This window comes from Aquarana catesbeiana, linkage group LG04 (genome assembly GCF_042186555.1).
Source record: "Aquarana catesbeiana isolate 2022-GZ linkage group LG04, ASM4218655v1, whole genome shotgun sequence".
Taxonomy (NCBI): domain Eukaryota; kingdom Metazoa; phylum Chordata; class Amphibia; order Anura; family Ranidae; genus Aquarana; species Aquarana catesbeiana.
This window is the reverse complement of record NC_133327.1, coordinates 488693736-488709155: the sequence shown is the minus strand read 5'-3', so window position 1 is coordinate 488709155 and position 15420 is coordinate 488693736. Positions and strand designations below refer to the sequence as shown.

The following is a 15420-nucleotide window of genomic DNA, read 5'->3' as shown; positions in this document are numbered from 1 at the left end:
TAAGATAAGAAGAAAAAGCCCTGCATCTTATCTTAGAGTCCTTTGAAAAGCAGTCATTCTCCACAAATGGTGGGAGTACCTCAGATAACAGTTCAGTCAGGAGCTGAGGTATCCACAGTAGGCAGACAAATTGTTAACCCTGCGACTCTCTCATATGTTCCACAATTATCAGGATTAGTTCCTTCTCTTAACATGTCATCTCCTGAAACTGCAGTAACTTTGATAGAACGTTCTGTGGGACTTATGGAAATGCACTCGCTGGATGCTAACCCTATTTACCCTGACTCTAACTGTACAAACAGTGCAGACTCCTGAGGTAACTTTTAATGTGACTGAATTATTTGCTAGAATCTCTGAATTGCTAGACAAAGGACTAACCCAAAACGCTGACAGAATTACAGGGGAAATAAGGGCAGATTTCCAGTCCCTGGGAAAAAGAATTGAACATATAGAACACAAGCTAGATGTCACTATCTCCAAGACAACCCAGAATACTGACCATTTGCAGTTTTTGCAAGAACAGCTTGACACTGCTCAGACTCGTATTGACGACCTTGAGAACCGTTCGAGGAGGGATAATTTTCGGATCAGAGGACTACCAGAATCAATTTCTGATGTACAAACGGCAGTTCAAGATATTATCAAATCCTTGATCCCTTCAGTTCCAGCTCATAAATTAGAACTGGATAGGGCACACAGGTCCCTTGGCCCTCTGAGGAAGGATGGATCCCCAAGAGACATTGTAGTAAAAACAAATTTTTATTCTATCAAAGAAGAAGTGATGAAGAGATCTCGTCAACAGGAACAGATTCAGTATCAAGGGTCAGACATCCAAATATTTGCCGATATTTCCCCCTACACCATACAAAAGAGGCGGTCATTGAAACCCCTCTTGGCAGCACTCACCAAGAAAGACATAAAATATCGTTGGGCCTTTCCGTTTGCCCTGAAATTTATTTACAAAGGCAAACAACATACATTTCATAGCTTTCCAGAGGGTGAACGTCTGCTGTTGGACTTGAAGCTCATTACACTTGAATCTGACATGGAAACAGCACCCACACAACAGGGTTCAGCTAAACGTCAATCCCCTACAAGCCCACCTCCTTCACATTGGAATAAAGCTAAATACAGGAAAGTCAAGGATAACATCCCACCCTGATGAGGAGTCTCATAACTCTTCTGTGTGAAAATTTCTAATTTTTATTTTTTCTTTTCTTGCCATGTTCCTCAGATGGAAAAGAAAGGAGAAAAAAAAAAAAAAAAGGAAAAAGAAAAACTTTTTTTTTTTTTTTTTTTTTTTTTTTTGTTCATAAATATCGAACCTAGACTGACTTGGTTCTTGCTAAAAAAGACTATTAAAGGAATATAGTTCAGTGGTTTTTGTATAGTTTATCTGAGTCAAAGACTTTACCACTTACACTGAAATCTAGTCAGTTTGGACTCATAGTTTTTTGGGTTTTTTTTCCCTTCTCAATTTTTACTCTAGCTAGATAGTTTGGATTGCTATCTCAAAAGGGGGTTCCTGTTAGCGGGTCCTGTACTTTGAATATTTTATAATTTTTTCATATGCTGTCACTGGCCGGTGCTGATGCATTGTGCCTACTACTCAAACCAGTTATTTGCTGCTTTGTGTGGTAGGTTTCTAGCCCTTTTTATGGGCTGTTTAAATATTTTTGTTCTGAATGAGGGGAGGCTGGTTATGGCCTTTCGGTGCTTTATATATCCATGATGTCTCTTTATGCCTATTCTTTTTTTTTTCTTTTCTTCTAACCTCTTTTTTCTTCTAGCCTGTCTGCCGATGAGATTTCCTTATAAGGTGTATTTAGAAATGTTAATCCCAATAATAGTAAACAATTTTTTCTTCTCTGCTTTTTCTACCACATGGAATGGGGTAGATGACTGTGGATTGGTCAGCGTTATTTTCTTTTTGATCCATGGCTGGTAGTAATGCTACTTCTTCCCCCCTACGTATTACCTCCCATAATACTCAGGGGTTGAATTCCCCAGTCAAGAGACGAAAGGCCTTTCAGGTCTACCGTGCTCGTCACATTGATGTAGTTCTCCTACAGGAGACTAATTTTCCACTGCGGTACACTCCCTCATTTTTACATGCACACTTCCCAGTATTTTATTTGGCTAATGCTGAAAACAAAACGAAGGGAGTAGCAATTATTTTTTCTAAACAATGTAAATTTAATTTTAAAATGGAACACAGGGACCCGGAAGGAAGGTTTTTATTGGTTAAAGGTACGATTGATAAGTTATATACTTTCATTTCTTACTATGCTCCTAATAAAGGACAAAACACAGTTCTTCAGACAATTGTTTAAGACCCTTGGCCCACTTATGGAAGGTGATTCTAATACAGCCTTTGATACTGGTGTGGATAAATCTAATCCACTTAAAGCACAATCAGTTAGACCCAGCAGAGCTAGTTTACAAATAGCGCGAATTATTTTTCAATCAGGTTTAACTGACATTTGGAGGGAACTAAATCCAAACATACGAGATTTTACTCACTACTCAAATCCACACCAGTCTTATTCGCGTATAGATCACATCCTTGTCTTTATACATCATATTCCATTGGCCATTACATCCTCTATCTTAGACGTAGCTTGGTCAGACCATTCCATGGTTCTATTAACAGTAAGAAGAGATAATTATGGACAACAGGGTTCTCATTGGACTCTTAATCAATCTATGTTGCAGGACCCCATTATAGTTTCTGAAATACAGGAGGCTCTGCAGGAATACTTTTGCTTTAATGATGTGGGTGATATTTCTGCAGAAACTCTATGGGCGGCTCACAAGGTGACCATTAGAGGTAAACGAATACAAATTTCAGCGAGACGAAAGAGAGAGAGAGTGTGTCAGAAAAAGAGAGATTGGAGAGTGATTTTATTAATCTAAGTAAACATCATAAAAGAGATCCCTCCAATGTTCCTATTTCCAAGCTAGACGCGGCTTGGACGGCCCTGAATTTGGCTCACACAACAAAGGAGGATAAATCTATCAGATGGTCTGGGGCCAAGTTTTACCAGACCAAAAGACAAAATAGGAACTATGCTAGCACATAAATTGTCTCCTAGGCTTCGTTCACACGCTCTTCCTAAAATTAAACAGGCGGATGGTACCTTTACCCTAAATTCACAGCGCATAATGAAGGGATTCCAGGACTTTTATGCTGAGTTATATAAGGCAGAGATAAATTCTAACCCCACTAAAATAGACGAGTTCCTAGACAACTTACATCTTCCAAAACTAACTACTACTCATAAAGCAGAAATGGATGCTCCCATATCCATTGAGGAGGTGTCAGAAGTTATAAAAGCCTTGAAGGGTGCTACAGCACCAGGGCCTGATGGCTTCTCTACCCCTTATTATAAAACTTTTTCTGATCTTCTAACCCCCTACCTCACTAGATTCTTCAACTCCATGACTAAGGACACTGGGATAGGTAATCAACTCAATATAGCATATATTTCTGTAATCCCAAAACCAGATAAAGACACCAGCCAAATAGAGAATTATAGACCTCTCTCTCTAATTAATAATGATCTTAAAATATTGACCAAAATATTAGCTAACCGATTGGCTTCATTTATAGGACTATATATTGATAAAGATCAGGTGGGGTTCATCCCTGGTAGACAGGTTCCCGATCAAGTGCGAAGGAAGGTTGATCTTATATCAATAATGCAATCAGAATGGGATGGAGGTCAAAAACAAGAAGGAATGCTACTATCGCTGGACCTCCAGAAGGCATTTGATTCAGTTTCATGGTCATATCTTTTTGCAGTCCTTAGAAGATGGGGATTTGGACCAAATATTTTAGGAATCTTGGAAGCCTTATATTCAACACCAGTAGCCAGAGTCAGACTTCAGGGAATTTTCTCTGACCCAATTAGGATTGACAGGGGCACACGACAGGGCTGCCCCCTCTCACCCCTGATATTTGCTATAATGATTGAAACCTTGGCAATAGCCATTTGTAATAATCCAAATATCAGGGGGATTCAGTGTGGCCAAAACAATCATAAATGCGCCCTGTTCGCTGATGATCTTCTGCTATTTTTATCCTCCCCAATTTCCTCTTTACACGAGATATGTTCATTGCTCAATGAATTTGCGTCAATTTCAGGACTAAGAGTGAATATGTCTAAATCTCAGGCTCTCAATGTATCCCTCCCAAGCTCTATGGTCTCCCAATTACAGGAAACATATGAATTTAGCTGAAATAATTCATCAATTAAATATTTGGGAATTAATATAACTCCCAAGATTGAGAATCTGTATCAAGCAAATTACCCCCCAATGTATCGAAAACTTGAGGCTGATCTCAAGACTTGGGAGTCACACAATATTGCCTGGATTGGTAGAATTAATTCGGTCAAGATGACCTTATTGCCTAGACTTTTGTATTTGTTTCGATCCCTTCCTATCCCGATTGGAAGGGACCATCTAAAAACATTTCAAGGTAAACTTAATAAATTTATTTGGAACAAGAAAGGTTCACGTCTATAAAACCGTAGCTTATTTAATCTCCCTAAGCAAGGTGGATTGGGTTTTCCAAACCTCCTATGGTAATATCAAGCAGCCCAATTAGCACAATTGTCCGTTATATACCTTAAAACTGAGCAACCAGATTGGATATTAATAGAAAGCCAAGCAGCTCCTACATTCTCCATGGAATATTTACTATGGTGTCCTCCCAGGAACAGGCCTCCAATACTGTCACCAACCCTTTCACAATCCCTTTCTTTGTGGGATTCCCTTAGGAAGTTTCCTTCCCTGGTTTTGGAAATACAACCATTAGCTCATCTGTTCCAAAATCCTCTATTCCAACATGGCATGGATGTTGAGGCCTTCAAGTGGTGGAGGGACAAGGGTGTGTACCGCATTGGTCAATTTTTTTCTTGCACAGGCCCAGGCTTAAACATTTTATAGATGAACTAGATCTTCCCTCTACAGAAAAGTCTAGATTTTACCAGATCTCAAGCTTTGTTCACTCTTTATGGAAAACTAAACCTAATCCTCCAAGATTTACAGCATATGAAGGTTGGTGTGCACAAGCCACGGAGCGGAAGGGAGGGATTTCTGTGATCTATGCTTCACTTGCTTCCAATTCCGTAAAATTACCATACATGTTGGCCTGGGAGAAAGACCTTCAGACTGAATGGGATCTGGAAGACTGGTATGAGAACTATTCTCATTCGATCAAAGGTTTATATAATACTTCACTCATCAAAGCTAATGTTAAAATATTCACGAGATGGTACTTGGTTCCCACAAGATTGGCAGCAATGTTCCCTTCCACTTCACCCTTATGCTTTAGAGGCTGTCAGGGAATAGGTTCTATGATTCACATATGGTGGCAATGTCCCAGAATCCGAGGATTTTGGAATAGGGTCTTCCACATCATACGAAAGGTTACAGGTTGTGCTATCTCTCAAACACCAGCGATTGCCTTGCTGAATGGAGTCTTGCCGCATGTCTCTAAAATCACCCGTAAATTGATTCTGTTTATATTGACAGGAGCCAAATTGACTATTGCCAAAGCATGGAAGAAGTCTTCGGTATCTCTATTGTCCATGAAAAGGAAGATTTCATGGATAATGGAACAAGAAAAAATGGTTAGTTCCTTATTGGACAAGGCCACACAATTTGAAGCCACTTGGGAACCCTGGGCTCGGTTTATGGGAATTTCTCTGATACCGGACATAGGTAGCAACACCAATCGCTGATTTTTGAGTTTCACATCGGAAAGACAGGCATTCTATACTCTTTTTCTGTACGATTTCTTTATCTTCTTTCTTCTCCCCTAGTCTTTTTCCTTTAAATATCTTCTTTTTATGTTTTAGGAACAGTATAATTCCTTAAAGTTACATAGAAATTTTCAGGTTTATATACTAATTTTTCATGCTAGGGTCAGAATGTCTATTTTTGATCTATTATAATGGGAACATTATATTGTACCCCTGATAAATTCCATAATAATCTTTGAGCTGGATATAACAGACTGTTAATAATATCTCCTCTCTTCTCTCAAATAAAAGTTTATAAGAGAAAAAATGGATAATGAGAGGGAGAATCCTCACCCCTCCTTGGACACAGTGTGATCCCCTTTGGGGTGTCGAAGGGGGAGTGAGGTTTCAATATATCTTACAATAAGCAGGTGTACAATTTGAAATTGAATGGATATAGTCAAAGTTAAGAGTTTACATTATATTACTTATATTTTGTTTCTTTATATTGTTAGTGCTGTTCTCCACAGTAATAAGACAACCAATAGACTGTGATCACATATTTTGAATTCGCTGTGAAATATATTGTACTGATTTTTTGTTATGCTGATTATACTGTACTATTTTTTCAATGATGATAATAAAAAACTTGAATGAGAAAGAATAGAGATTGAGATTCTATGATCTTAAAATAGCGTTTTCCTGATTCTATGTAACAGGTGCAGAGAGTTCTCTGCTCACTTCTGACAGCTGACCAAAAAAAAAATCCAGGCAGCCTGACAAGTTTTATCACAGCATTGCTTAGGCGGACATAAAGGAGAAACATTGTAAAATGTAGTTCTTTTAGATCAAAGGAATGAACTTCGGTCTATAAATTAGGTCAGTTTAACCACTTAAAGAGGAACTGCAGTCTGCTCACATAATTTGGAATAAAAACATCTTTGCCATTCTGAAGCTTCCCTCCAACCACTTTGCATAATTTATACATACTGTAATTCTGTACTTGCCAAATATGCTGTAGAAATCTCCCTCCACGGAGTTTGACTGCAACCATTTTAATTGTGGGCAGCTGCAGCTGCTGCCTGTTCACTTCCTGGATTTACACAGAGGCACACCCCCAGCTCTCACTGGCGCTCTTATGACTTACCCCCCTCCCTTCCTGGCAAACGGAGTGAGAAAGAGAGCTGTGCATGATGTCATAAGCCTAGGCTTTTTACTAGACAAGAAACAGGAAGTGGGCTGTATGAGTTATTTACTGGCAGAAAAAAAATGTTTTACTATCCAAAGTTAAAACAACAAGGGCAGAAGATTTAATAGATGGAAAGTTGAAAAAAAAAATGACCGAAGTTCCGCTTACTAAACCTTTTTCTGACACTCGTTGCTTACAAGTTAAAATCAGTATTTTTTGCTAGAAAATTACTTGGAATCCCCAAACATTACATTTCCTTTTTTTTTTTTTTTTTTTTAGCAGAGACCCTAGAGAATGAAATGGCAGTTGTTGCACTATTTTATGTCAAACTGCATTTACGCAGCGGTCTTTCAAGCGCAATGTTTTGGAAACAATCTGCCTCTCCTCACAGAACAGGGATTTGTGTGATAGCGCACACACACGTCCCTGTTCTGCCTCTCTGGCGCACCACAAGCATCGGCACCCCCGCTCCTGCTATGCCGCTTAAAAGGAGCCGACGTACAGCTACGACAGTTAACCACTTGACCACTGGGCACTTAAACCCCCTTAATAACCAGACCAATTTTCAGCTTTTGGTGCTCTCACATTTTGAATGACAATTAGTCATGCAACACTGTATCTATATGAATTTTTTGTCACAAATAGAGCTTTCTTTTGGTGGTATTTAATCACCGCTGGGTTCTTTATTTTTTGCGCTATAAAAGAAAAAAGACCGAAAAATCTGTAAAAAAATTAATTTTTCTTCGTTTCTGTTATAAAATTTTGAAAATTAGTAATTTTTCTTCATATATTTTGGCCAAAATTTATACCGCTACATATCTTTGGTAAAAATAACCCAAATTAGTGTATATTATTTGGTCTTTGTGAAAGTTATAGCGTCCACAAGCTATGGTGCCAATATCTGAAAATTTATCACACCTGAAGTACTGACGGCCTATCTCATTTCTTGAGACCCTAACATGCCAGAAAAGTACAAATACCCCCCAAATTACCCCTTTTTGGAAAGAAGACATTCCAATGTATTTAGAAAGATGCATGGTGAGTTTTTTGAAGTTGTCATTTTTTCCCACAATTCTTTGCAAAATCAAGTTTTTTTTTTTTTCACAAAATTGTCATATTAGCAGGTTATTTCTCACACACAGCATATGCATACCACAAATTACACCCCAAAACACATTCTGCTATTACTCCTGAGTATGGCGATACCACATGTGTGAGACTTTTACACAGCGTGGCCACATACAGAGGCCCAACATGCAGGGGAGCACCTTCAGGCATTCTGGAGCACCCATGCCAATTCTGACATTTCTCTCCTACATGTAAAAATCATCATTTATTTGCTAGAAAATTACATAGAACCCCAAAACATTATATATGTTTTTTTAGCAAAGACCCTAGAGAATACAATAGCGGTCATTGCAACTTTTTATCTCGCACGATATTTGCGCAGCAATTTTTCAAACGCATTTTTTTTGGAAAAAAAATGTTTTTTGCTTTAAAAAAAAAAAACAAAACAGTAAGGTTAGCCCAATGTTTTTGCATAATATGAAAGATGAAGTTACGCCGAGTAAATAGATACTTAACATGTCACCTTTCAAAATTGCACAAGCTTGTGGAATGGCGCCAAACTTCGCCACTTAAAAATCCCCATAGGCGACGCTTTACAGAGGAGGTCTAGGGCCAAAATTATTGCTCTCGCTCTACCGATCGCAGTGATACCTCACATGTGTGGTTTGAACACCGTTTTCATATGTGGGCGGGACTTACCTTTGCATTCGCTTCTGCATGCGAGCACACGGACAGGGGCGCTTTAAAAAAAAATTTATTTTTATTTTATTGTTCATTTTACTTTATTTATTTTAGTTTGACACTTTTTTCCAAAAAAAAAAATTTTTGATCACTTTTATTCCTATTACAAGGAATGTAAACATCCCTTCTAATAGGAATATGGCATGACAGGTCCTCTTTACAGTGAGATATGGGGTCAATAAGACCCCAAATCTCACCTCTAGGCTGTGCCTGAAATTAAAAAAAAAAAAAAAAAAAAAAAAAAAAAAAAAGGATCCTGGCTTCGATCGTAGAGGTGAGTCGGTAGAAGCACCGGAGGGCGGCGGGAGGGGGGGATGTCCCCTCTCGCCTCCCGTAAGAATGATCAAGCAGTGTAACAGCTGCTATGATCATTCCTATGGTGTAGGGAATCGCCGGCTGAAAAAGATGATATCTGAATGATGCCTGTAGCTGCACCCATCATTCAGATATCCCCGCACAAAGTCAAGGACGTCGTATGACGGAAGGCCGGAAGTGGTTAAAACGCTTTTTTTTTTTTAACACAAAGTTGTTCATTTATACAATATTTTTAACACATAGCATGTACATATCAAAAATGACACCCCAAAATAGATTCTCCTACTCCTCCTGAGTACGGCGATACCACATGTGTGAGACTTCCACAGCCTGGCCACATACAGAGGCTGGGTATGGCTGAGCATGGCCGGGTATGGCCGAGCATGGCCGGGTATGGCCGGGCATGGCCGGGCATGGCCGGGCATGGCAGAGCATGGCAGAGCATGGCCGGGCATGGCAGAGCATGGCCGGGCATGGCAGAGCATGGCCGGGCATGGCAGAGCATGGCCGGGCATGGCAGAGTATGACTGGGTATGGCAGAGTATTGCAGAGTATGCCTGGGTATTGCAGAGTATTGCGGCTTATGGCAGAGTATTGCAGATTTTTGCGGGGTATTGCAGAGCATGGCTGGGTATGGCAGGGTATGGCAGAGTATGGCTGGGTATCACTGAGTATTGCAGAGTATGGCTGTGTATCACTGAGTATTGCAGAGTATGGCTGGGTATCACTGAGTATTGCAGATATATAACATTATATATAACGTTAAACGCTTTTTTTTTTTTAACACAAAGTTGTTCATTTATACAATGTTTCTAACACATAGCATGTACATACCAAAAATGACACCCCAAAATAGATTCTCCTACTCCTCCTGAGTACGGCGATACCACATGTGTGAGACTTCCACAGCCTGGCCACATACAGAGGCCGAGTACAGCCGAGTATGGCTCAGCATGGCAGGGTATGGCTGAGTATGGCTCAGCATGGCAGGGTATGGCTGAGTATGGCTCAGCATGGCAGGGTATGGCTGAGTATGGCTCAGCATGGCAGGGTATGGCTGAGTATGGCTCAGCATGGCAGGGTATGGCTGAGTATGGCTCAGCATGGCAGGGTATGGCTGAGTATGGCTCAGCATGGCAGGGTATGGCTGAGTATGGCTCAGCATGGCAGGGTATGGCTGAGTATGGCTCAGCATGGCAGGGTATGGCTGAGTATGGCTCAGCATGGCAGGGTATGGCTGAGTATGGCTCAGCATGGCAGGGTATGGCTCAGCATGGCAGGGTATGGCTGAGTATGGCTCAGCATGGCAGGGTATGGCTGAGTATGGCTCAGCATGGCAGGGTATGGCTGAGTATGGCTCAGCATGGCAGGGTATGGCTGAGTATGGCTCAGCATGGCAGGGTATGGCTGAGTATGGCTCAGCATGGCAGGGTATGGCTGAGTATTGCAGGGTATGGCGGGGTATGGCTGAGTATTGCAGGGTATGGCGGGGTATTGCAGGGTATGGCAGGGTATCGCCGAGTATGGCAGGGTATGGCTGGGTATGGCAGAGTATTGCGGGGTATTGCAGAGTACTGCGGGGTATTGCAGAGTATTGTGGGGTATTGCAGAGTACTGCGGGGTATTGCAGAGTATTGCGGGGTATTGCAGTGTACTGCGGGGTATTGCAGTGTACTGCGGGGTATTGCAGTGTACTGCGGGGTATTGCAGTGTACTGCGGGGTATTGCAGAGTATTGCGGGGTATTGCAGAGTACTGCGGGGTATTGCAGAGTACTGCGGGGTATTGCAGAGTACTGCGGGGTATTGCAGAGTACTGCGGGGTATTGCAGAGTACTGCGGGTTATTGCAGAGTACTGCGGGTTATTGCAGAGTACTGCGGGGTATTGCGGGTTATTGCAGAGTATTGCGGGTTATTGCAGAGTATTGCGGGGTATGACTGGGTATGGCAGAGTATTGCAGGGGTATTGCAGGGTATGGCAGAGTATTGCGGGGTATGGCAGATTATTGCAGAGTATTGCGGGTTATGGCAGAGTATTGCAGATTTTTGCGGGGTATTGCAGAGCATGGCAATATATATATAACAGATATATAATATATATAGCAGATATATAACATTATATATAATGTTAAAACGCTTTTTTTTTTATCTGGGTATCACTGAGTATTGCAGAGTATGGCTGGGTATCACTGAGTATTGCAGAGTATGGCTGGGTATTGCGGGGTATGGCAAAGTATTGCGGGGTATGGCAGGGTATGGCAGAGTATGGCGGGGTATTGCAGGGTATGGCAGAGTATGGCAGGGGTATTGCAGGGTATGGCAGAGTATTGCAGGGGTATTGCAGGGGTATTGCAGGGTATGGCAGAGTATGGCGGGGTATGGCAGAGTATTGCGGGGTATGGCAGAGTATTGCGGGGTATGGCAGAGTATTGCGGGGTATGGCAGAGTATTGCGGGGTATGGCAGAGTATTGCGGGGTATGGCAGGGTATGGCAGGGGTATTGCAGGGTATGGCAGAGTATTGCAGGGGTATTGCAGGGTATGGCAGAGTATTGCAGGGTATGGCAGAGTATTGCAGGGTATGGCAGAGTATTGCAGGGTATGGCAGAGTATTGTGGGGCATACCAGAGTACTGTGGGGCATACCAGAGTACTGTGGGGCATACCAGAGTACTGTGGGGCATTGCAGAGGGCATTGCAGAGCATTGCAGGGCATGCAGAGTAGTGGGGATGGCTGAGCATGGATGGATGTCTCTGTGCAGCGCTGTGGGCACTACACATGCAGCCCACAACGCTGCAGCCATCCATCCATCCCCCTCTCCGCTCACAGCGTACCGATCGGTACACAGAGGGGAGGAGAGGAACTGGCGTCATCAGATGACGCCGGTTTGTTTACATGTGATCGCGCCGTCATTTGACGGCGCGATCACATGGTAAACGGCCGCAATCAGCAGCCATTTACCGGGATCTGTGATGCGCCGGGTCCTCTGGACCCGGATGCTCTCGAGTGCGCGCCCTAGGGGGCGCGCGAGAGCAGAATTCTGGGAGGACGTCCCTGGACGTCCTCCCAGAGTTAAACAATCGCCCTGTAGCCGTCATTTGGCTATGGGCTGGTTGTTAAGTGGTTAATGGAATCGTGCCAACCTGCCACAGTATAATGACGGCTGGTTGGCAAGTGGTTAAGGTCGTGAAGTGGCCTAGCCAGTATCCAGACCTTAAGGGTCGGTTCACACATGGGCAACACGACTTTAGCGCGACTTTGTACCGCGACTTCAACGCGGCTTCAGCGCGACTTTAGCGCGACTTCAGCAAATTACGAGGCGACTTGAAGTCGCCTCCATGACAGGCGACTTCGCCTGTGGCCAATCACCTCTCTGGGAGGGAGGGGGGGAGGGAGGGGTTTTCTCTGCAAAGTCGCTTGACTTTACAGAGAGATCCGACTTGCAGGCGACTTACATTGAGTTGAATGGGTACAAGTCGCCTACAAGTCGGATAGAAGTAGTACAGGAGTCTTTTCTGAAGTCGGAGCGACTTCAGTAGTGTCAATTAAGACGCTCCCATTGCCTACCATGTTAACCTAAATGCAAAGCGACTTGGGGCGACTTGGGGCGACTTGAGGGCGTACAAGTCGGATCCCAAGTCGCCCCAGTGTGAACCGACCCTAAGCCTTTAGAAAATTTATGGAGGGAGCTGAAACTTCGAGTTGCTAAGCGACAGCCAAGGAACCTCAAGGATTTAGAGAAGATCTGTAAAGAAGAGAGGACCAAAATCCCTCCTGAGCTGTATGCAAACCTGGTAAACAAGTACAAGAAATGTCTTACCTCTATGCTTGCCAAACAAGGGTTTCTCCACCAAGTAATAAGTCATGTTTTGCTTGGGGATCAAATACTTATTTTACTCACTGAACTGCAACTCAATTTATAACATTTGTAGCATGTGTTTTTTCTGGATTTTTGGTTGATATTCTCTCCCCATCATTTAAAATCCACCTATGATAAAAATTATAGACCCTTCATTTCGTTGTAAGTAGTGGGCAAACTTACAAAACCTGCATGGGATCAAAAAAAAAAAAGTTTCCCCACTGTAAACCCAACATTTCATATTCCCAATATGTGCCTGCTGTACTTGTATGAAAAGGTATCCTGTTTTCTTTGTATTGCTTCCTTTATGTGAAATCCCTTGTGTTCCTGCCGATTCCTCTGTTTTCCTATTAAAAACTGACCACATCAAGCATGAGAGCTCAGCGTGGTTGGTTCTCTAGCTGTGCTGGGAACTCAGCCTGCTCTCTTCCAAAGAGCAGACTTGTCCTGACATCTCACCCCCGGCATACCTATTCATGCTTAGTGCACTGCTGTTTTTCCCCTTCTCTGAAAGAAGGTATTTATCTGCATAATTTTAAACAAACATTTACACTTTGTAGCATATCTTGGTATAACAGAGGGGCTGACAGTAATCCTACTCTGACTTTACTGGCAGCTACTAATAGCGGCAGGAGATCACTCACACACAGGAGCTGACAGGCAGCGGGAGAGATTAGAAACTGCGGGATAATGGAGGCACATAAACTGACCACAGTATCATGGATCAGCAGCCATGATTATTGTGGTTTACACAGGAACAGGCAGGATGAACCAGGTTTTTTACAGCATAGAAAGGGACATATTAGACAGCACAAACACTATGCCGTTTGTTTAAAAGTCAGCAGCTACAAATACTGCAGCTGCTGACTTTTAATACATGGACACTTACCTGTCCAGGGAGCCTGCAATGTTGGCACCCCAGCCGATAGATTCCCAGGGGCTGCCGCCACCATTTCTGGTAAGGGAACCCGGCAGTGAAGCCTTTCGGCTTCTCAGCTTATTCCCTACTGAGCATGAGCGAAGCACGCTGTGCTTTCTAATTGGTCCAGTGGCTGGGGGCCTAACTTCCTGTAGATGGGGCCACGGCCCCAAAAACAGGCCCCCGTCCCTCCCTGAAAAAAGGTGCCAAATGTGGCACCGGAGGGGGGAGGAGGTGTAAAAGTGGAAGTTCCACTTTCGGGTAGAACTCTGCATTGACAATGCCCTACTGTTAGTGCAGTTTGGTCACACCCACCATCTCCTGACGTGCTCCCCTCCTTGAGGGGGGGGGGGGGGTAGGTGCTGGTTGAGTACCTGCACATATTCTCCGAAGTTCAAAAAAAAAAAAAAAAGGCATGCAAATCAAAAACTGTCAGATATGTTAAGTGCAGTGAATTAGGCTCTGTTCACACCACAGAGGTGCGACCAAGCTCACGCCTTTTATTGCACATTTCGACCAGCCCAGTTTAAAAATTGCACTGCACCAAGAACGCATGGCACTGCGCGCATTTGCAAGACGTAGCGTAAGAATGAATAGCACCATGGTACATTTGCACAGTGACAGAGTGTTTTTGTGTATTGTGGGAAAGCACACAATTTTGCGCTGCCACAACGCACTGGTGTGAAGTTGAAGTGCACAGTGCTGAGACACAGCCGGACTACCTGGATTGTGCAATCAATGATAGAACATGACACAGGCAGAACACACTCACTCGTCATCCTTCATGATGCCCTCCTCAGTGATGGGCCTGACGGGGGCGATGTTCCCGGTGTCGGTGCTGTAGTTGCGGAAACAAACAGTGAGCTTCTCATCGAAGTCATTGACCAGGTCCTCCATGGACTTAAAGTCTCCTATGATGTCCACAGTGAAGCTGTTGTCCAGCTCCGCCAGGTCCTCCAGGGTACTCAGGCCTCCCTGGTTGCATGGCTTGCTACTGGCAGGGTTGGAGTTCACCTTGTCCAGGCTGTTGTTGGCCTCCCCAGAGCTGGACGGGGGACGGAACTCATAGAAATCCTGCCAATCCTCATCGAACTGGGCTAGCGGTGCCGCCATGTCAGGGTCCCGTGTTGGGAGAGGGGGAAGCAGACGCTCCCCGGTTCTCTACCTCTCCCCCTCTTGCTTCTAGAAGTATGCACTGTGAGTACACGTAGTGTACAGGGGGAGGCGGTGTCCGCTCCCTGACTGTCACTCTAGTGAAAGTAGGGAACTCTCTAGACGTGTTTACACTAGGACCGTGAGAGCTTCCCAGGCTTGAATGAAGGGGAATGTGGGAGGAGCTCAAACCACGTGACTTCCATAAACTTTGCTGCAGTTGTCCATTTTAGTTTCTGGCAGAGTGACGTCACCTGTTTTTCCCGACCTACGTCTGGATTATCACATGAAAGTGGAGTGAAATCTGTGTCCTAGATGTGACTGTGTTTTCATGTACCTTAACTATACATAACGAGCACAGAAACACGGTACAGTTACCCATGGCTCACACTGGAGAATGTTATTGTTATCCCTAATATTATCCACTTC

The 15420-nt window shown here is 43.3% G+C and overlaps 1 protein-coding gene across 3 annotated transcripts in view; it reads right to left on the bottom strand.

Annotated features, from left to right (window-relative positions):
* The window catches only part of FEZ2 (fasciculation and elongation protein zeta 2), a 335869-nt gene extending 320681 nt beyond the window's left edge, over nt 1-15188 (bottom strand). For all 3 annotated transcript variants that reach the window (XM_073627652.1, XM_073627653.1, XM_073627654.1), the window contains exon 1: nt 14612-15188. In XM_073627652.1, the coding sequence (XP_073483753.1) occupies nt 14612-14952 (341 nt within the window). In that variant the 5' untranslated portion in view covers nt 14953-15188. The remainder of the gene's footprint in view (nt 1-14611) is intronic.
* Between the last annotated feature and the right edge of the window lie 232 nt (nt 15189-15420).